The sequence below is a fragment of the Mastigoproctus giganteus genome, chromosome 3 (assembly GCF_048544385.1).
Source record: "Mastigoproctus giganteus isolate SK-2022 chromosome 3, ASM4854438v1, whole genome shotgun sequence".
NCBI lineage: Eukaryota > Metazoa > Arthropoda > Arachnida > Uropygi > Thelyphonidae > Mastigoproctus > Mastigoproctus giganteus.
Genome location: NC_143577.1, coordinates 74,369,076 through 74,391,509, shown reverse-complemented (window position 1 = coordinate 74,391,509; position 22,434 = coordinate 74,369,076). Strand labels below are relative to the sequence as shown.

At 38.6% G+C, this 22,434-nt stretch overlaps 1 protein-coding gene across 1 annotated transcript in view; it reads right to left on the bottom strand.

Annotated features, from left to right (window-relative positions):
- LOC150088085 (solute carrier family 4 member 11-like) overlaps positions 1 to 22,434 on the bottom strand; it is a 158,077-nt gene that overhangs the window by 113,774 nt on the left and 21,869 nt on the right. Inside the window, exon 2 of the mRNA XM_090370013.1 lies at positions 2,831 to 2,894. Within this exon, the coding sequence (XP_090226139.1) occupies positions 2,831 to 2,894 (64 nt within the window). The remainder of the gene's footprint in view (positions 1 to 2,830; positions 2,895 to 22,434) is intronic.

Below are 22,434 nucleotides of genomic sequence, written 5' to 3'. Positions count from 1 at the left end.
CGCATTTCGATAAATATTATCATCATAAACAATTGAACTTATTTACATCTATAAACATTTATAATAACTATCTTATTATTTTATTTATTGCTGGCAATTCTATTTAAACTGCATGGATAATGCAATAGTTTTAATTCTCACAGTTGAACAAAGCTGTCTTTGTTACGAGTTGCCCTGATATTGCACTCCTTTCAGTAGATAAATTTTGAAAACTGATTTCGTTTACAGGCGAAACACAGAACAAATCTTTTACACCTGCTTTGTCTGCGTGTTGTCACTATAAACCAACTGATATCTGATGTGAGACCAGTTAGTCTTGAAACAGGCCGTCTTAGCAGTGTCATCTTTTAAACAAATAGCCAGTTAACTTTTTATAGAGGCCATCAGTTTGAAAATAGTGCTATACCAGGGCAACTCGTTGCAAAGAAGTTGTTCTGCTGTGAAAATTAAGACCATTACATTGTCTGTGCAGTTTAAATCCTGCTGGACGCAAAAAACAGATTACAGGAAAATACAGTCCTGAAAGCATCTTTATAAATAAAGAAAGAAATGTCACTCTTTTTTGCTAGGATTGTTAAAGACAAATATAATCGTTGATACGAGTGCAGGATTGCTGCCTTAATATTCCCGATTATAAAATGTTGATTTTTTTGGAAATATGCCATATTTTATAGAGTTTACCGTATATTCTTTCGTAAGCGATTATATAACAAGTAAGGTAATGTGGCGGGTTATTTATTTGAAATGGTTTATGCAATCGAGAGGATCATACAGTTTTAAGGAAACATTAAGGCTGCCATGGAACTGTACTAGAAATGTTATAAATAACTTCAAAGTAAAATCGCCTTGTTCTTCTCATATCGATGGACTATATGCATATATCAAAATGAAAAAAAAAGAAAAAGTGGTTGAAGTTGGGAACACACCCAGCCTCTCCCGAATGGCAATGCCTTAAACTGCTTAATGCTATTATTATTTTACAGTATTTATTTACTTTTTTTGAGCGCCGGCGTGCATCTGATTGTAAATTGTGTGTATTGTAATGCCAGTTTAGTGTTATGCCAGAGAACTTGTACGGCCTCTACTCAACTCGACTACAAGTATTTGGTATTCGATGAAAACCTTTCCCCCAACTTAGCAACGGGATTTGAACATTACAGTTTTTTCACTATGAAGGCAGGCCAGAGTAACTAAACACAACGCGAGAGGTCTTAGAATAAAGCACGAAAGGCATTTGCTCATCCAGCTGGATGTACTGCTACTCGAGATTTAATATTTTGGATTAATATGCGGGTTTACAGGAAATTTGTCATGGCATCAAAACGTTTTGTAAATGAAATGTAAAAAGAAGCTCTACTCACATGGTACACACCCAGGACTGATCATAAATGTAATTCTCCTCTTTTGTCTTGATTAATCCTTGGATTGTTTTAGACAAGAACTGAGCTAAGAAAAGGAAAACCATTTTTTTGTTTTTTAAATTCAGATTAAAGGATAACAATAATTCATAAAATAAACAATGAAAAACGAAAGTGCTAAAATAATTCCTGCAGATTAAATCAATTTCAGGAAAATGACATAATTTACACGTATCGCTTCAACCCCAGATCCGGTACTTTATTTCACTAAAAAAATCGCTACAGGTAACACGCGTCGAGCATTTTCCTGCTTCACTGGATAAATGCAGTTCCTTCCCCTCTGCAGCTACAAGGGCTTTTGGTACCTCATATCTCGTGGCTGACAAGACTGTTGTCTCACCATCTAGGATTTTATCCACTTGAAGATTCATATATGAGTCCACCGGAACATCGCCCTATCTCCAGTCTACTCTATCCACCTTTATTATTCATGGCTCTATGCTTTACAACAAATATCAACTGAACTGGGATCTGCAGATCCTCGACAACTCTTACAAATGGGCATCAGACTATTTATTAAAAAAAAGTTTAGTTTACCAATAGAAGAAAAAAGATTACCAATACATTACTAAAAAGTAGCCCAATATCTGGGCATTGCACTACTACTTTGTGAATGCAAAGTGTGTTCTGCTGTAATCGTTAAGACGATTGAATTAACAATACAGCTTAAATCCAAATGGGGGGAGAAACATATGAGAGGACAGGAGAGTCCTGTCCTCACATAATTTCGACAAAGAAATAGCATAAGCTACTTTATTTTATGGTTATTAAATTATTATCCTAACGTCTGTAGTTTTTATATATCCGAACTACAGACGTTAGGATAATTAATATACTGTATTTTTATATAAAAACTACAATTATTTAATTATTATTATAATTATTTAATCTACAGACACATAAATGGCAATCAACTTAATAATTAATTAAAAAGAGCAGGTGGAAAAGGCCTATTCAAGCTTTTCTTAATTACCCAATTTCCAGTTTCTTTAACAATTGAATCACTCAAAATTACAATTTTATGGAACCCTGAGCTTTCTGCACTGTTTCTTCTTTGCAGAAAGATGCATGAGAGAAAGCTCTAGTATTACGTGCGATATCCATGATTTAATTTTTTCCGGGCCATAAATTTTCAAAACTATAATTATTGATTATCTTAAGCATAAATCTTCAAAACTGTGAAAATAGCATCTGATAGGACATCTATGTTTTCTAACCCCCCCCCCCCCCCCCGTTTTCTACAATTAGAGGAAAGATGAAGTTTACTTCTCTTCTCGCTCTTCCCTCAGAAACAAGCCTCCTCCTTGAAATTACAGTAATTTATAATGATGAAAATATGATAATTCAGTTGGACTAATAAGTAAAGACGATTATAAAAAAAATCTAGTTTCAGTAAAGAACAAGTTACTTACTAGGAGCGCTGACAAGCAACTGATTTTTCACTTGTTGGATAATTTCTGGTTTTTCTTCAAAAACCTGAAATGACAATACACTTAAATTGATTTAAAGTAACATTACACACAAAATGAGTTTCCGAACAAGAACGGACATTCACATAAACTATTAATTAAATTTTTAATAAAATATTTGAGCTTATTTTCTGAAAGAGTTCTGACGTTAATATCAAACTTGTGTAAGACGAAGACAATAAGGTACGTTGCAAAAAGTTAAACATTTTAATATTCTGGTTTTATTCTTTCTTTGTTTACTTTGTCACATCAGATATTCGCGCTGATGAAGGTCTGTAACATCATTAACCCCAAAAGTTTTCAGCAGTTTTTCTTTTCTGTACGACTACCTGGAAATATTCTCTAAACATGAATTGAATGGATTTATTTAAAATTACCGATGATTAAAATAACAACAGGTCAAAACGCAAAATGGGATAAAAAAATTGACAGCTTATAACAGGTTGTAGTACTAACAATTTCATCGTCGTTACATAAAATATATGCATTATATACATTGACTGAATACATAAAATGTATTCAGTCAAAAATTGGTCAAAAAATTTGGCCATCAAAAGATTTGACGAGTTTCATGAGTTATAACGAGTGTGAATATATATAGCCTAGTGTTCCAGACTTGCTTACATAGGGACACCAATTAATCCAGGTTAGCAGCATTTTGACCAGTGAGGAATTTTGACCACTGCTGGGCAGAAGAGAAATTTAAATGACAAAGGAAAATCACATTCATTCTCTATTCTTTTTTTATATAAGATGAGCACAACAATTTTTTTATTTCCAGGCCAACTGTAAGCCACGTCTTAAATACAGATGAATGGGAAGGGGGAACTGAAATAAATCGAACTCAGATAATGAAAAAACTAAGAAAATCAGTATACTTAATAAAAAGAATCATACAAATCAAATTAAAACTCGACTAACATTATAATCAAAGAAAATCACAAGTTAAATAACTGAATCATGATTTTAAATAATTGAAGTTAAATAATTGAGTCATGATTTTAAATTATGAACATAAAAAAATTAAGTTGAAAGTAAAAAATAACGTAAAACAAACGTCAGAACTGTAACGTATTAGAGGAGGTGCTATGTTAACTGATTAAAAATGCCAAATTTAAAATTCTTCAAAATTTAATGCGAAGCAATTAATGAGTCAAGGAAGCCCCAAAACAACCAACCAACCCCATACCATAACATTTTATCTACATCACTTCTCTTCTCCCTTATTCTGTAATAAAAATGGGTTATGGGCACTTTTACAAAGAGGCAACTCGAAAAAAGTGCCTATAACTGTCATTTTATTACGGAATATAGGTTAATAAAAGTTTGATACTCGTAACTGAGTCATTGTAGTAGAGGTACATATGCTTTGTCATCATGAAAACATACTCAATTGGCCTCTTGTGTGTTGCACACTTAAAATGGAACGCATAAAATACTTCAAATTCGGAATTTTAATAGTAACAGTCTGCTCTGAAGATTTCATTCACAGAATTTCAACTACCGAAACTTCAACAGAAATGCAAATTGCAAAAAAGGTATAAAATTTAAACCATTTTTTTTTCAAAGACGTCCCAATATTATATTTACTGAAGTGAACACCTCGTCATGAGATGGCCGCAATATTTTCAGTGAATGAAAGTATTAATATTTCATTAAGATAATAAACATTCAAGCACTGTTAGATCTTGCAGTCCGACAACGGTAGGGTGACCTTACTATGGTTTGTTTCCATAATTGGCAGATCATATTATTTCCATAAGAGGTAAATTATGTATCGGCCAAATGAGGCAGTAAGGCAGGCCAGGCTTCAAATTTTGATTGAAAATTTTGGAGCCATATTGACTTCGACATTTGTACTGGCAACATTCTAAGCGCCTAAGAAACAGAAATAATAAAATATATCTTCCAGATCGTGAATGGTACGTGGGTGATCAAGCGCCCGATAAATCGAAACAAGAGTCAGAGCAATACGAATTACTATAAGTGTAGAAAAAAATCCTCTGAACAGGTTTGTTTATTTATTTGGAATAATGCGTATATTACAGTGATAACCACTAGTTCACCTGCATGCAGAAATGCTGCACAAAATAAGAATTTAACATGAACATACAATAATTAATAATATGTAACTAACTAGAGCTTTGAACAAAAGATAATGAAATATGGATAATAACTTAAAAATTGAGAGGCTAAATACCCTTGGCTAAACTTAAGTGAAAACATATACGGTAAGAGTACAAACTTGGGACAGTGTTAATGTTTGTCATTGCAACCAACATGGGCATATCCCTTAGAAGAAATACGGGAGTCAATAGTAGGTTAAGAGAAATATGTTTGGAAATAACTTTTGAGTCCAAGAATATGGGTTACCGGTCTATGAGCAATATTTTCGACTGATTTCTCTTGTAGAAAATGGATATAATTTCTGGTTAGAAGTATTTTGAAGATGGGTACTTGTGGCGTTAAATTTGTTTCCTATGTTCGGATTCCACAGGATTATAACAGTTAATTCACATATGTTGTCAGTGTTTTCTGAGAAATCCCCTGCAGTTCCATTGTACTATGCTGCGCACGTTTTTTTAATTATTATACCAGGCGTTCCCTGTCAAAAACCTGGCATTCCCGCCATATCATACACTATTGTACTTAGGGACGTAGATACATGAATCCACTTATACAATATACATGCTTTATAAACTTGTTAGAAACTACTTTGCTGATCGCACCGTCACCGTCATCACTAAAAGCACGAAGATTAACAGATCTGTCTCCCGTGGTTGCCCCCAAGGATCAATTTTGGGTCCCTTGATTTGGAACCTAGTTCTCGATGATTGGCTGCTTAGGACGACTGAATTTCAAAATGTGCAACAACTTGCGTATGCAGATGACATTATCATTTTAGTGAATGGAAACTCAAGATCTGAATTAGAACTCTATGCCAATAAAGTACTCTTTGAACTATCGTCCTGGTCCTCTAAGAACAAATTAAAATTATCCCCAACAAAATCGAAGATCATGATTTTTAAACACAAATTAGACTATCGCAGACCACCAGTTGTAAAACTTGACAAGAAATCACTTCCACTTGTCCGAAGCACCAAATTTTTAGGAGTCATCATCGACGACCGCTTTTCCTTTACTGAGCATATTCAACATCTGTCCGTCAAAGTTAAGAGTTTTACCGCAATGCTGCTCCAAATTACCAGACAAGACTGGGGACTGAACACTAAAACCCTACATCTATTTTATAATGCTGCCATAATCCCAATTACAACCAACGCTGCCAGCCTCTGGTTTAGACGTACTGCACTCAAAACAGTACAAACCAAGTTATCCACTATTCAACGTTGCTTTCTCCTCAGCCTACTTCACGTTTGCCGAACAGTATCAACTCCAGCTTTACAGACTCTTGCAGGCACCATACCACTTGACTTGCATGTTGTGTTTAGAGGGCTTTGCTTTTACATCCGCAAAGGCATTTCTACGGAATTTCAGGGAATCATTGTTAACCCTCAGACTGATCCCAAAACTGAGCGAACCAGATGCTGGAATTTGTTAGTGAACACCTGGCAGAATAGATGGAATTCTACCGAAAAAGGAGCTATCACCAAAAACTTCGTTCCCGATGTAACTGCACTACTCTCATCATCCACCAGAAAATGGTTTTCACCCTCACTGTTTACCTCCTACATACTAACTGGGCATGGTTCGCTTAACGCAAAACTCTACCAATTCAGACTTTCCAATACAGTCTCCTGTCGATGTGGGCTACCGGAAGATTCTCCTCACGTACTTTTTGAATGCTCCATTTACGAGGATCTAAGATCGGCTCTTAAGGCAACAGTACCAAACTTGTGTCCCGGAGGTGAGAAGATACTCATTTCTGTCAACAATTTCCAGGCCCTTCAAACCTTCTGCAATGCTGCTTTTAATCGCAGGAAGTCTCTCGACCTCAATGTTAATTCAAGAAATCAAACTGAAAATGCATCATAAATCATAATACAACTGTGCGCTGCTTCGTCATCCTGATGACGTCATATACAAAATTGTTGTGGCTTTCAAGACCACGCAAAGATTTTAACAGATGCTGCACTTCTCTGACTCATCCTTTATCAAGACTCTCTTCAACTAAACCTCTGCTCAGTGATACCGTCATCTACCAGAGACTTCTGACACCACTCCAGTTTAACAGAATTCAGAATTATATCTAGAATTTGTTCCTGCCGATCATGATTGAATGACATTACAACTTCTGTTTGACAATACACCTTTTCTCTTTGTGGACCACTTTGGGCAGCACTGCATAAAGATGTGGGCAAGAAATGGATAAAGATTTTATTTTACTTTTTTTTTTTTTTATGTATATATATATATATATATATTTTTTTTTTTTTTTTTTTTTTATTTTATTATTTTTTTTTTTACTTTATGCTATTCTCATCCTTATTTCTTCGTCTTCTGCTGTCCTGTCTCCTGGGAATGTGTGTGTGTGTGTGTGTGTGTGTGTGTGTGTGTGCTGTTGCCGGCACGGGGTTCTTTTGAATGGCTCCAAACCCTCTTTGGACATTCAGTGCGTGACTGTTGAGGTTGGCCATGGTACATGCGCAGTTGTGGCCTACCTCCCCGTGGTGTAGACGGACACTGGGCAGGCTTTCCAGGTGATCGCCTGCCTGGTGACAAAACGGCCAGAAACAACTAAACAACACACACACACTGCACGAACATAACGTTACACATATTTCTGGCCTGTTACAGTGCTCTGTAACCATCACAGTGTACAAAGACGGAGTTGAACTTTCGTTCAGGTGCCGTCCTACATAAGATACTATACATGTCTACATACATAAATACATGTATTTAAAACACAGATACAGTTAGTCCACTCCAGTAAAAGACGCTCAGTAACTACAACCCCATTAGATAGGAAGATCACTAAAACGCCATCAGTCCATCAATGTGCGAATGTGCAATGAATAACGAAGATGCTACCAGAAAGAAGAATCCACGTTAGCTGACCTAATTCTATGAAGTTTAAAAGAAGTAATGGGTTCACCAAATATGTGCTCTACACATGAGCAACATCTTGGCAGACTGTAAACGCTGTTAGCAGCAAGTCCAGATAAACTAAATTAACTCCATCCATCATCAGCAGTCCATCAAGTATATATAATCACTAAATCAGAATATAGTCCAAGCTGTTAAATATAGAAGCTGAAACTTCACAGAGAATCTTTATTGTTACCATTATACATACATGGGAAAGAACAATTTGCCCTTCATAGCCCAATAGGCCATCAGGATACACAGTAACAAACTGCTGTTAAGATTTCAGGAACTGTGCACAAAACAGGCGGAACTGAAATTGGGTTATTTTCACTGTTTTTTTTTTTTTTCGAGGATTGAAGCAGAGAAGGGAATGGATTAAGCTGATTCAAGAATTGAGGTAGCTCTTTGAGACGATACTAAACAAAATATTTTGGAAACTGTGGCATATGTACGTTTTAGCATATTTTGTAGTGGTTATTTTCTCGCTTCCAGTTATGAGACCGTTATATTTTGTACCTTTTTACCCCCTCTGAGATTTCCAGTGCTCACAAATTTTAAAAAAGGCCGAGTTGTTGACTTGACATTTGGGGCATTGTTGATACTTGTCATTACAAATCAGCATGGAGTCCCTTAAAAGAAATAGGTGTCATAGCTGGAGTGGTCAGGCCCGAGGGTGCATAAGTACACGTACCTTGAGTGACCGGTATTCAAGCCCGTGACTGTTAAATACGGTGCTGTTTCTTGTATTCTCTCTATCTTGTGAACTCCTCTGACCGTTTGGTCGTCCCGGAGTATAAACATAAAATTTATTTTATTTAAAACTAGTCATTCTTGAAATGTATCAATCATACATAGAAATTTTCTGAAAGGACGATAAATTATACGAGAAATTTTCTGAAAGGACGATAAATTATACGAGTAATGGAGAAATAAACAAATCTACACAGTAGTAAGAAAAACAAAGTATGAAAATGTCTGACTCGCATTAGAAAAATTAAAATTTCTAATATAAATATTGATAACTACATTTAAAGTTACGGTTATATTGTTTTTCATTCAACATTTGCTTTACATTTGTGTGCAAAATTTGTGACTGCATCATAGCATCCAATCAAATTGTTACAAGATCACCTCCCCTTCAAAACCCCATGCTGTGACTGAAGTATAGTTGCCCTTCTTTCTAGATGATCTTGCATTACTTCTTTAACCAGTGACTCCATTATTTTCCCAGGAACAGAAGTTAAGCTAACAGGTCTTTAATAACTCATATCAACCTCTGATCCGCCATTGGGAATTAGGGATACATTCACACATCTCCATTCCACAGGGATCTTCCCTGATTCCAAAGATGCTCTCATAATTATGACTACGTGTTTGCTTACCTCCATTGCTGCCTCCCTTATTATGATTGGATGGATCCCATCCATTCCAGGTGCCTTTTTTATATCTAACTTCAACAATTTCTCTTCGACTTTCCTCTCAGTTATAGAAAATAAATTGTTGAAGTTAAACATAAAAAAGGCACCTGAGGTAGATGGGATATATCGAATCACAGTAAGGGAGGCAGCAAAGGAAGTAAGCAAACCCTTGGCCATAATTATGAGTATCTTTGGATTCAGGGGAAGTCCTGTGGACTGCAGATGTATCCACAGTTCACAAAGGTGGATTACAGACCTGTTAGCTTAACTTCGGTTTCCAGGAAAAATAATGGTGTCAGTAGTTAAAGAAGTAAGGCAGGACCATTTAGACATGAGGGCAGTTATATTGCAGTTACATCAACAATTTGTTAAGGGGTAACCTTGTGTGACCAATTCGATTGGACACTTTGATGCATTCACAAAGGAGCTTGATGCAAAAAAATAATTTTGATATCATATACTTGAATTTCAGGAAAGCTTTTGATACTGTTGCACATAAAAGACCGCTGAACAAATTGGAGTAGTGTGGCATTAAGGGAAAGTTACTGCTATGGATAAAGGGAGGGTTGAGTGAGAGAAGCCAGAAAGTGATTATAAATGGACACTGCTCTTCGTGGACTAATGTTATGAGTGAAGTCCTACGGGGTTCGGTGTTTTCTGTATTTATTAATGATATTGATTAAGGTATATAAGGCTTAATATTTAATTTTGCAGGAGATACAAATGTTGACGGGATGGTTAATGACAGTAATGAAGGCATGCTACTGCAACAAGATGGAGAAAAATTAGGCAGATGGGTTGAGAAATGGCATTTGAAGTTTAATATTGACCAATGTAAGGTACTGCATATGGGTAGCAGTAATCCCTGAGTAACGTATCAATCGTGTGCTACTACACTCAGGACAGTGGAAAATGAAAAGGAACTGGGGATAACTGTGCAGTCTGATAAGAAGTTCTCTGAACAGTGCAAACAGGCTGCCATGACAACTCATGGAGTTTTGTCAATAATGTACAACTTTATTAGCAGGGATAATTAGCTTTATTAGCTTATCCCATTGTAAAAGGCAATGGTCAGGCCACATCTTGAGTATGGCATGCAGGTCTGGAAGCTTCATTTTGGGAAGGATATAGAGCTGCTGCAACGGGTACAGAAAAGGGCAACGAGAAGGGAACAAAGGAATGCTCTTACGAAGAAAGGCTTCAGTTCTGAAAATTGCAGGTCTTGAGACTAGGCTCCTGTGAAGTGATCTGATTGAGTTGTTTAAGGGTTTCAATGACTTGAGAAAACTCAATGCTGATGGGGTTCTTCCTCTTACTCAGACTATGCACATGAGGAGCATAAATTCAAATTGAGGAAGGATTATTGCAGAACTGATGTGCGGAAATTTGCTTTTAGTCAACGAGTAGTTGATTGCTGAAACAAGCTAGCATCCGTTGTTGTTTAAGGGGATAGTTTGGATAGATTTAACGAAGAACTAGACAAACTATTAGAAGGGATGGATAGGCGAAATGGAATTTTTTATTTGGCTGATGCTGTATAAGTACAAACCTAATATTAATTTACGCTGCAGGCAAAAATCAATATTGGTTACAAAAAAATATAGAATTAGTTAAAACAGAAAGAATAAAATACCTTCTCGAGAAGCAGGCTGAGGATTCCTTCAAGTGAAGTTTCTGACACATCAAGTAAAATAACTGAATTTTTAAGGAAGTGGGCAATGTCTAATTTTGCTCGTACCTCTACTTGAAAGTCTTTTTTTGGTACAATTTCCAATTTGGTACAGAGGAGAAGGATATCCGTTGCGCTAGATGAATCGGCATGCTCTTCAGTTCCACTGACAGCGACTAAATCGCTACTCAAAAAACTTCCAGAGATACAATGAACGGGAGTGTTTATACTTGCAGAATCCATTGCAAATTTCTAATTCGCAGCTACTTTCAGCTGATATAAAATTAAAATGAGAAAACGAAAAATAGTAGTATAACGTGTTTGAAAAATGCTCTTAGCTTTATCACTCAGATTATGAGGTTAGTTCTGATAAATACTACCTAGATAAGATATGCTTTACTGCTTACTCTTTATTTCGCTATATAAAGGCAAAAATGAAGATGTCGCGAAGGAAATATCAGATCCATGTTTCACTAACGAAAAACGAGTGTACTCGTTATGTTGCGGGTACATGATAAACCGAAATGAAACAAGGAGCACGCAATTAAACAGCGTTGAACTATGCACTCGCGTGCTACTATTGAACGATATCGATAAAGAACGCTGCGATCAAGGCTTCGACCCAAATGAATGTCAGCTGAAGTGATAAGACCAATTGGTAGAGAAGAAAAATGCACGGGATGATTATAAATTATCAGCAGATGCAGAAGCCTATAGTAAGTATAAATTAATCTGCAGTCAAGTCACTGAGGGGATTAGATACCACATGAAGCTATAAAGAACAAATTATAAGAAGAAGCCTTTGGCTAAAAATACGAATAAAAGTAGCAAAGAATTCTTTACTTGTGCTAACACTAGAAGGAAGAAAATTCATCACATTGTTCCACTGCATGTAATTGGCATAATTTTTGATGATCCTGTTCAGGTTACTGACAAATTGAATAAACGTTTTACATCTGCATTCACATGAAGATTTTAGGGACTGGAGGCACGAGAAGTATACCTAATTCTAACTGTGAGTAATATGATTTTATAACTAAAAGGAAAGTGAATATGTTGAAAATAAAAGTAAATACGACACCCAGAGCTGACCGAATCTAAAAACTTATATTAAACGTAGCAGCAAATAGGTCAATCAAAACTCTGACCATAATTATGACAGATCCTTGTATTCAAGAGAAGTACTCGCAAAGGAGGATCAAAGGGTGAAGTGAGTAATCACAGACTTCCTAACTTCTATTCCAAGAAAAAATAATAGAGTCAGTAATCAAAGGAGTAATGGCGACTGTTGTGTAAATTACAGTCTTTTTGCTTGCACTCATTGTCATATTTATGCCAAGCTAATTGAGAGAAATTTCTTCGCGCACGATGCCGGCAGTCCGACGAATTAAATTCAGAACTCAACATACTGTCAGACATGGTTGAGTCACTGAAGAAATGGGTTGATTGCCTTGGTTCTTCTAGGGCTCATCAGAAACTCAAGTGAGAGGCAACGTTGGACAACGTGCTCCCGAATCCAGCTCCAGAAATGAATCAACCAGTGCAGAATGCTTTGGTTCCATAGGAAGTAGTCTTAAATGGGGACTAAGCTGTTAGGGAGATAGGAAATATATTTTGTAAGAATATGGCACAAAACCAGAGAATGTTCACCGGAAGCATAAATTGACGATATAAGAAACAAATTATCAGCTTGTAATAGGTCTATAGATTCATGGTAATACAGGTAGGGAATAATTATTTAAAACTTAAACGAACTGATGCGCTGCTTATGAAATACAAAGTCATGCTGAAAAAAAAAAAGCGTTGCGAGATAGGACAAAATGTTCTTGTGTTTGCAATTCTGCCGAGACATGAGAGTACAGATTTTATAATGAAGGCATTGTATATTAACTGTAGTTTTCAGCAACCCTGCAAGGCTAATGGGGAAGGGAAGGGGTCAATTTTTTCCAGCATTGCCGGCCTTATTTGGTAGACAGAATGTATTTTGTAAAGATAGTATTCACTGAAATGAGAGAAAGTTTTTTGTTAATGCCATTGAGGATGCATTACGGTTTCGAGAAGTCAGCACAAGATTGGCTTAGAACAGTGGAATAGGACAAAATTACATTTGCATCCTCTCTGAGAGCGCTTGTGTGCAAACATTACTAACTTTAAACACTAAAAATGAAAGTGTGATAGAAGAAAAATCTTTCAACGATCGAAGACCACATGGAAAAACACATTTAAGTAACTATAAGGGGTGTACCAAGGTTGTCAAAAGCAATAACATAAAGCACTTAATTTTGTGTATACAATAATAGCAGGAGTACTATAAGAAAATTAAATGAATTTGAGCTTTTCATAAGATCAAGTAATGCTGACATGATTGGAATTACTCAGACGTGATTCCACTCGCAGATACGAGATGATGAATTTCATTTCAGTGAATATGGTGTGTTAAGGAGAGATAGGGGGAAAACTGTGATATTAGGACCACTCAAGAATTATCTCATCTATCCGTGTGCATTATGTCTGTAAACTGTCTGTTTTGATGGACGGAAAATAGGAGTTTCGGGGGAGCGGACGGTGATTTTCTAGCCCGAGCCTAACTAACAGCCACACAGTGAAAAAAAATCCCATACAAATTCCTCGCATAACTAACGGGATTCAAACCCGAGCCTTTTCCACCAGGTGTGGAGAGGGCAGTGATTATAACCACTGTGCTACATGCGAAGCTGCCCACGTGAATAGCACAGTTGGTAAGATCGCCGTCCTCCCCACACCTGTGGAAAAGACCTGAGTTCGAGTCTCGTCGATGACGGGAGGAACTTTTGTGCCTTTTTTCACAACGTGGCTGAGTTAGTCGCTCTCAGGCGAGGGTAGCAGTTTTTATTCTCCCGGAAACTCGGGTTTTTCTTCTAGCAAACAGAAACTCGACCTCAGAACACATGCAATTTACAGACAATATATATGACCTGGACTACGAAAAGGTGGTTAACGTGCGAAAAGAAGTTTTCGAGTAAACAGCCGTTAAAGTAAACACGACTCCGTGCAAGATAGACGTCTCTCGCGGTGGGTAACAACGTACAGAAACACCAGCGATATCTGCTTTATTTTATGACATTCACATCGGTCTCTTGTTCCCGCGCAAGGAGGAGCAAGACATAGGAAAAGGTCCAAATTGTGTACTGAGTTTGCTGCAACACTACCTGGAAACTTCTCAACAAGCCTTGTCCTATTTGCAAACAACTGTGTGAAATAGAATAAAAATAATACAATGCTTCAATATCTAATGTGGAGAGTGGCAAAGGGATGCAGCAGTGTATTCTCCTCAATTTTCTCTTAACTTGCCATACTAAGTTTAGTCCTGATCGGATGTTTGGAATCTTTAAAGCAACGTATGCTGTCAGTAATATTGATACCCACAATGACTTGATAAATTGTGTTATTACCTCCTCTCCTGGTGGTCGTAATAAGGCTGTTTTTGCCAAACAAGTGACTTCGTATGAATGAGATGTATACTTGAAGCAATTTTTCGAACAGTTAGCTGGTATTACTAAATACCATCACTTCATGATTTGCCCTGGTGGAGTAATGAAGGCAAGGAAATTTGCTGATAGTAAGGACATTGAGTTCACTCTTATTTTAAAACCATTGGATGGGAAGATGACAAAGGTAATCAAGCCAGGAGGACTTTCACTGGATCGCCAGTGGTACTTGTATAACAGCAGAAGCCTAGTAACAGATTCTTCCAAAGCAGATGAAGTGGCCCCACAACCGAATAAAGAATTGAAGAGGGGTGAACGTCCAGCGTGAATGATGTGTGATATTTGGTCTTAAACTTGAAAATTTTGTATGAGTATTTCTGTATGTCTACCTTTTTTTACAGTAAAAATTAAGTATGTTCAATTTTTCATTTCATAAGTTTTCCAGTTTTTATTTCCCATCATTAGGTACAAATTGTGAAACACCGAATTGAGCTAGACACCTGGAATTGGTTTTATTGGAAAGGGCATACTTTTTTCTACAAAAATTACCTAAACCTCAATCGATATCTTGACACATTAACTACCTTTTCGTAGTCCAGGTCACATATACAGAGCAATACGGCCTTAATCGCTGATACGCCTAAAAACCTTACAACAACAACCTGCAAAAGCAGAGGGATAAGAAAGAACGGATGGGTGAACGAATGATGCTTATGATCAATAACTGCCGAAGGTAACGTGTATGTTGAGTTTGTGGGCGTGAAATGACTTGCAATAAAGGGCAGAGGATAGGGATATGTTATTGATCAAACGATTCTGAGGTACTCTTCAGGCAATTTGAATGAGCTAGCAAGTACGACAATCTCAATTCGGGTGACTTCAATATACCTATTATAAGCCTGGAACAAGTCAATCGGAAATACACTATACGGCAACAGGCTTTTGAACAAACTAGATGATTGCTACCAATACAAACCTGTTCGAGAGTGTACTAGGGATTCAAATAATCTCTATCTAATTCTCACAAAGGAGTAACTGTTTTTGTTGTAGTACAGTTTTAGGTGTATCAGTAGCTTAGGCCATATTGCGCCGTATAAAATTTCCGAAAATTTCTCGTGATCGATTTACTGGGTGCTGGGCAAAAAACCCGACTTTCCAGGAAAAAACCATGTCGCCCTTGACTGAGACGAACGAACTCAGCCACGTTGTGAAAAAGGTCCATAAAAATTCCAGGCGTTATTGACAGGATTCGAACTTGGGTCTTTTTCATCCGGTGTGAGGAGGACGGTAATCAGGGACATATTCTGGGTAGAGCAGAAAGGGCATATGCTCCCCCCTTAACCATGCGTATAAGTGTTCCTAGGTCTATCTAAAAAAAAACAAAAAAAAAAAAAAAAAAACAATCAAAAACCTGGCCCTCATGCTTCCCCTTACGATGATACCTGGATACGCGAGTGAAGGTAATTATACCAACTGTGCTACCCACGAGGGCGGAGCTAACTGTATCAAAAACTTGAAGTAAAGGAACTAATAACAATTAGTGACCGCAATACCATACTTTGGATTGTGTCTAAAGAAACCTATGTAGTCAAAAGTAAAGCCGAGAAATTCAATTTCAAGAGAGGGACTATAATGGGATGGGATTTTACTTAGGGTGGATTAACTGGAGTGACTATTGTATGGTGTGGGATACAAATACGCCACAGTAATAGTATTCGCCCTATAGTGCAAGGAAGCCACAGGCTTTTGCTGCACTGGTAAAAAAAAAAAAACTAACAAAAAAAAAACCAAGTAGATAAGAAAACACAAATTATATGCTTCCCTCCTCATACCAGTAATTATCCAGTTGACCTTTGAATTTATTCAAACTGTCAGCCTCAACTACCTGCGAGGGGAACTTGCTCCAGCAATCCACGACTCGCTGGCTAAAATAAAACTTCTTACAATCTAATCTAAACCTCAATCCCTGTAATTTAAATTTATGGCCTCTAGATCTGTAATTCTTTTCTTTTTTCTTTATAACAATGAGAATTTTTTCTTTATAACAATGAGAATTTCACCGTCATTCATTTTAATAATCTCTCTCAGAGCCTTGTAAACCTCAATCAGGTCACCTCTGAGGTGCCTAGTTGCCAAGCTCTGCAGCCCACATAATCGGAGCCTTTCCTCATACTTCTGCCGATCTCATCATTCGAGTAGCCCCTCTTTGGACCCTTTCAAGACGCTCAATGTCTTTTTAGGGTACGTACTCTAACGAAGGACCCTTATAACGTCACTCTTTTTTTTTTTTTTTTTTGTAGTTGTTGGCGCATCTGTGGCCATAATGCACCTCTCAAGGTTTCTGCAGTACTTTGATCCAAGCCCGAGGCGGGATTCGAACCCGCGACCTTTGGGGTGCCAGGCAGGCACTTTACCCACCCGGCTAGCCCGGTCGGCACTCGGTTGTCTGTCTGTCACGGCATTGTATCTCTGGAACCACTCAACCTATTGACTTGAAATTTTCAAGTGTTTATACATCGTGTGGGCCAACATAACGCCATATTGATCGTTGTCGACAAAAATTTGTCTGAGAAATGGGGGGTAAAATGTGTGGGGACAAAAATGTTGTCGACAACCTATAGCTTATTATACACTGATGGAAAGAGTTCAACGAGTAGGTTTAAAATATAATTTTAAATATTTTTAAGATTAAAAATGGCGGAACCAAACAGGAAAATGTGAGTAATTTTCGTGTTCTCCCCTCTATTTCCGTCGCTAATGGAGCTAAAAATTACATTAGCTATGTGTTATTCGATGCTTATCAAGGAAAAACTATTCCCATTTAAATCTATCATTTACTTTTTGTGTTAAAATTAAAAAAACTATTTTTTCTTGCACTTCGATAGCGTGCTTCTTTTTACTATGTAACTTCCCTTTTGGTGACAAAAAGGCTGCTAAATAGTTAGTTAATAATTCTATAAAGGTCATTTATAAATTTTGCGAAGAGAAGTATTTTTTAACAATTTTCAAAGCTGGAGTTGTCCCGGCAAGGCGGTACTCAGAGAGACAGAGGTGGTGGACAGGCGCCTGCGCGGAGTACTGCACGGCCCTCACCTGCCAGTCGCTTCTCCCCGAAGACTTTAATCGCTTCTCCAGGAAGAAGTCGGAGTCGCTTCTCCCACCCTCGTCATTCACAACTGGAAAGACTAAAATATACGACGTTTTCGTTAGTTCCTCAGTTTTAGGCCAAGCCGGGGTACTAGAAACTTCTTTCAGTTACCATAAAGCTCTCTATTTCAGATACTACACTAATAACCACTCAGCAGTTGACCGATTTATTTCAGTTAAGGTCTCCATACTTGAACACAGTATTCCAAATGTGGTCTTCAATTGCCTTATACAGTGGGATTATAACCTCCCTATCTCTACTGGATAACGTTCGATAAATCATCAATAGGACACCATGGGCTTTCCCGTTTACACTGTTCAGAAAACTTCATATCTGCCCGTATTTTAACTCCCAAATCCCTTTCCTCCTCCAGTATTTTTAATTCAACCCCACCAAAGTGTATAATTTATTTGTGGGTTGCTATTCCCTAAGTGTAAAGCGTTGCATTTAGCAGCATTGACGTCTTTGAAGCCTGTTCAAGTCATCCCGAAGGAGCACTGCTGGGCACAGATCATTAAAGACTCCGCCAATCTTTGTCATCTAAATTTTGACATCATGCCTTCTATCCCTTCATCGATGCCATTTATGAAAATGAGAAACAACAGTGGTCCAAGAACCAATCATTGTGTAACTCCACTCCTGACGCTACTATACCAAAGTGGGTTGTTCTCTATACCAAGCGCAGTTAATTTCTGTCGAAAGGGGCCATTTCTTGTCAAGAAGAATGTCACATGCAAGCCAGGGGAGTACCAAGGTGGCATTGGGCTAGTCAGTGTAACTAAGGATATAAACTTCTTAATTATTGCACCCTTTGTGGTATTTCTCCAGCTTTCTTGCCGCAATGACTGCAGATCGTTCGCAATTCTCTTTTTCTCTCTCCTGCTTGGGTTGACTGGCATTGTCTAGTTGACTTCCAGCAGTCTCGGTTGATATACATTTGTTCAGTCGTCGGTATAGTCCAATACTGAGCACTTCCAGATAGATAGGCATGGACATGTGTTGTGTCTTATGTACGGCGGCACCTATACGTTACTTCAACTCCGCCATGGTACACTGTAATGAACGCAGAATTCTGTAAAATGGCCAGATATGAGTATGATGTTATGTCTGCAAAGGTTCTGTCCTGGGGCCGCTGTTGTGGAACATTGTCTTGGATGAGTTCCTGGCCATGGACCTTGGTGACGTCCAAACCCAAGCTTTTGCCGACGACTTAATCTTGAAAATTGCTGCCGACAGTAGAACCCAGTTGGAGGTAAAAGCAAACCATGCCATCAAGATACTACAGGACTGGACCACCTTACACTGCCTAAAAATCTCACCAACTAAGACATCCTCAATCTTACTGAAAGGCACCCTTGACCTGCACAGGCCGCCTCCAATAAAGGTGAACAACACCACAGTGAAACTCCAAAGCCAGCTTAAGTACCTGGGGGTGATATTAGATTGTAATCTTTCCTTCAAGCAGCATCTCACACATCTAAGAACAAAGATAAGGAAGTACTCTGCACTGTTAGCACGTGTGGTCCGTCGTGACTGGGGACTTAAACGTCGCGTACTCTCCTTATATTATAAAACGACATTCCTACCAGCTATAACATATGCCTCTGCGGTTTGGTATCACAAGGCATCAACCGCCGCAAATAGACGCATAATCGACTCAATCCATAGAACTATCCTGTTAACCATTACCAGAGCCTGCAGCACCACTAGCACTGTTGCCCTACAGGTCTTGGCCGGAGCCCTTCCCCTTGACCTGGACATCATACGTACTGGAATAGCCTATTATATAAACAAAGGAATGCCTTGCACCCACCTAGACTACACAGTGGATAACAGTGCAACCCACAAGGCTGAAAAGAACAGGCTGCAGAAATACTTAAAAGAAACCTGGCAATCCCGCTGGACAAACACAACAAAAGGGAATATCACCAAAAAGTTCATCCCGGACGTAGACAGAGTTTACCCCATTCTTTCAACCTGGCTGCAACCCGAACTTTACACGACTTACCTCCTTACGGGTCCCGGGGCTTTCAATGCAAAGCTTACAGCATTGGGAATAGTGGAGGATCCGCGTTGTACTTGCGGGGAACAAGAAAGCTGGGTGCACATTATGTTTGAGTGTGCCCAATACGAAGACCTTAGATGCAGACTAATAACTAGAGTTCACTATCTACCGAGGGACCTTGAGTCACATCTACTAGATACACAAGAGGAATATTTAGCCTTAACTGATTTTGCCCAGGGATTATTTACCAGGCGCCAAACACTAACCGCCATATACAGAAGACCTTAAAGGAATGAGACAAAACAAACCTGCAAATAGCAGCGAGATGACACAGAGGAGCCGACTATACAGACCTTGGACTGAGTACATAATGAACTGGAAAAAGACAAGTGACAAAATATTGTCTAACCACAAGAGTCATGATTACCGCCAATGGAAGCGAAAAAAAAAAAAAAAAAAAAAAACACCTTTAAATAGTTGTGACATCAGAACAAAGGGACACTGCCCCCAGACCTTGCAGCATAGACCCACTATATAATGACAAAAGGTAGTGTGAGGACTATGAAACATCACGGAAGGGATAAAACCCCATAATGACAGCCAGTAGACTTGATTATGACCCCAAGATAATGACCTGAAAATAGGACCCAGACCACATGCAGTCTGGAAGGATGACATCTCAGATTTAACCCCCTATTAGTGTCCCACCTAGATGAGACTCAACGGCCAGCTTTTTAGGGCCTGCAAACTGATGGAGACGACATACGGTGGCACTCTCCCCCCGGAACAGCCTATTGGCGACCCAAATCCACACTCTCTTGAGCGGATCTTTCTTTCCAAACTCCTGGGGAGGAGAGGCTTGCCTCTCCTTGCCTCCCCAATTTTCTCACTCTGGTGGGGCACGGGCATGCCTCACTACCTGCAGGGGCTATCTACTCTGTCGGCCCCTTATTTCCAACTTCTTCCCCCCAGTCTTCATCCTTCCCCCAAACTTTTGTCTTGCACAGCGTTTAGCCCTACATTTCAAAATCAAAAGAGAACATCAAAATTCTTGCCCGAACCTATTTGGATTTTAAAACTCACTTTCACCGCACAGCTTGTTTGTTTGTTTGTATTTTATTGGCGCATCAGCGACTGAGGCTATAATGCGCCAAGCACACCACCGCACAGCCCCACGTCGCGTACTATTAATACTAACTTGCTAAGTATCACTAATATCAACCTCGATTTATTTATTTATTATAATTATTATTATTTTTTTTTTTGGTCCTAGCCACTGAAGTCCCAGGAAAGTAAGTGGCAAGACCAGCCAGAGTACAAATATTGGTAATACCCGGCCGGCCTCCCTGTGGCAGGTATTGGTAACGTCGGGTCTCACTAGGGGCCCGGCGGCTAACAGGCCAGATGAACAATGAGCACAACAAACTACACAGTACATATCCCACACACTTTTAAATCTCTGGCTTGTCCGATACAGAGAACATACGCGGAGATGGGAGAAATCCCAGGTGCCGTCAGACCCCGAACATACCTAATGTCTGCAAAGCATGTGTCTTGTTCTGTTGTTTTTTGGCCACGTGTAAGATACCTGTATTAGCATTTATTCTTTATATAATAAAGATCTTTTTACGATAATTGATATGTGCATATACTAATTGCGCCGCAATTTCAAAATGGCAGTGATGTTACAGAAGGGGTGTTAAATTAGTAGCTGAAAGTGACAGGTCAGAGTGTACATATAACCTTAGATGGCTATACACAGCAGAAAGACAGCCAACTAACATGTTAGCTGTCATTCTGCTGTGTACTTGACATGTACTTGTCTGAGCATTGCAATCCATACGTGGATGCATAGAGGCTGATGCTAAAATTTTTTTAGCATCAGCCTAGGGAAACCGCTCATAAATTCTAAAAACCTCTGCTTCCTTTCAAATAATAAAGTCATGTAGCTACCAAGGTTATGAATGCGCCAACATCAGTGCAAAAAATTCCAGGACGCCAAGCAACTGCTCTAACAGAAGAGAGTGTTGCAAAATTTGAGGCATTAATCCTGAACGATCGCCGTATTAACGTCAAAGAAATAGCTATAAAGCTTCCAAATTAGTGTAGGCTCTGTGGAGAACATCGCTCATCAGCAGTTGCATATGAGTGAAGCGTCTGCTACATGGGCTCCAAAATGTCTGATCTCTTAAAGTATGATCCCATACTTGAAGAAAAGGGATGTGTACACGAAATGTCGATGTTCCAGGAAAAGCAAGAGGAGTTTTTTTTCCCCCACTGCTAGTCAACGTGGATGAAACTTGAATCCTCCACTATGATCCCGAAACCAAACAATTGTCAAACCAGTGGAAGCATGTAGAATCATCCCCCCAAAAGGCAAAGGTGCAATCGACTGTTGGCAAGGTGATGCTATCAGTTTTTTGGGATCAGCATAGTGTAAAAACTAACGGATTACCTCCAAAGGGTCTGTAGTGTGAACTAAAATATTATTCCAACCTCCACATAAAGCTACATGCTACTATAAAAGAAAAAAAAAGACGATGAAAGCTATAAAAAGGTGTACGGCTGCTCCACTACAATGCCCCTGCGCATTCCTCGCTTGCTGCAGTGGGGTGTTCCCACGAATGCGAGTTCGAAATATTGCCGCATCCTGCTTATACCCCCCGACCTTGCACCCACGGATTTTCTTCCTCTTTCTGCTCTGAAGTCCCTTCTTATTGACGAACACGTTGTTGCTGATGATGAGATGATTTCTGCTTCCGAATCATGGTTTGAAATACAGGACTGTGGA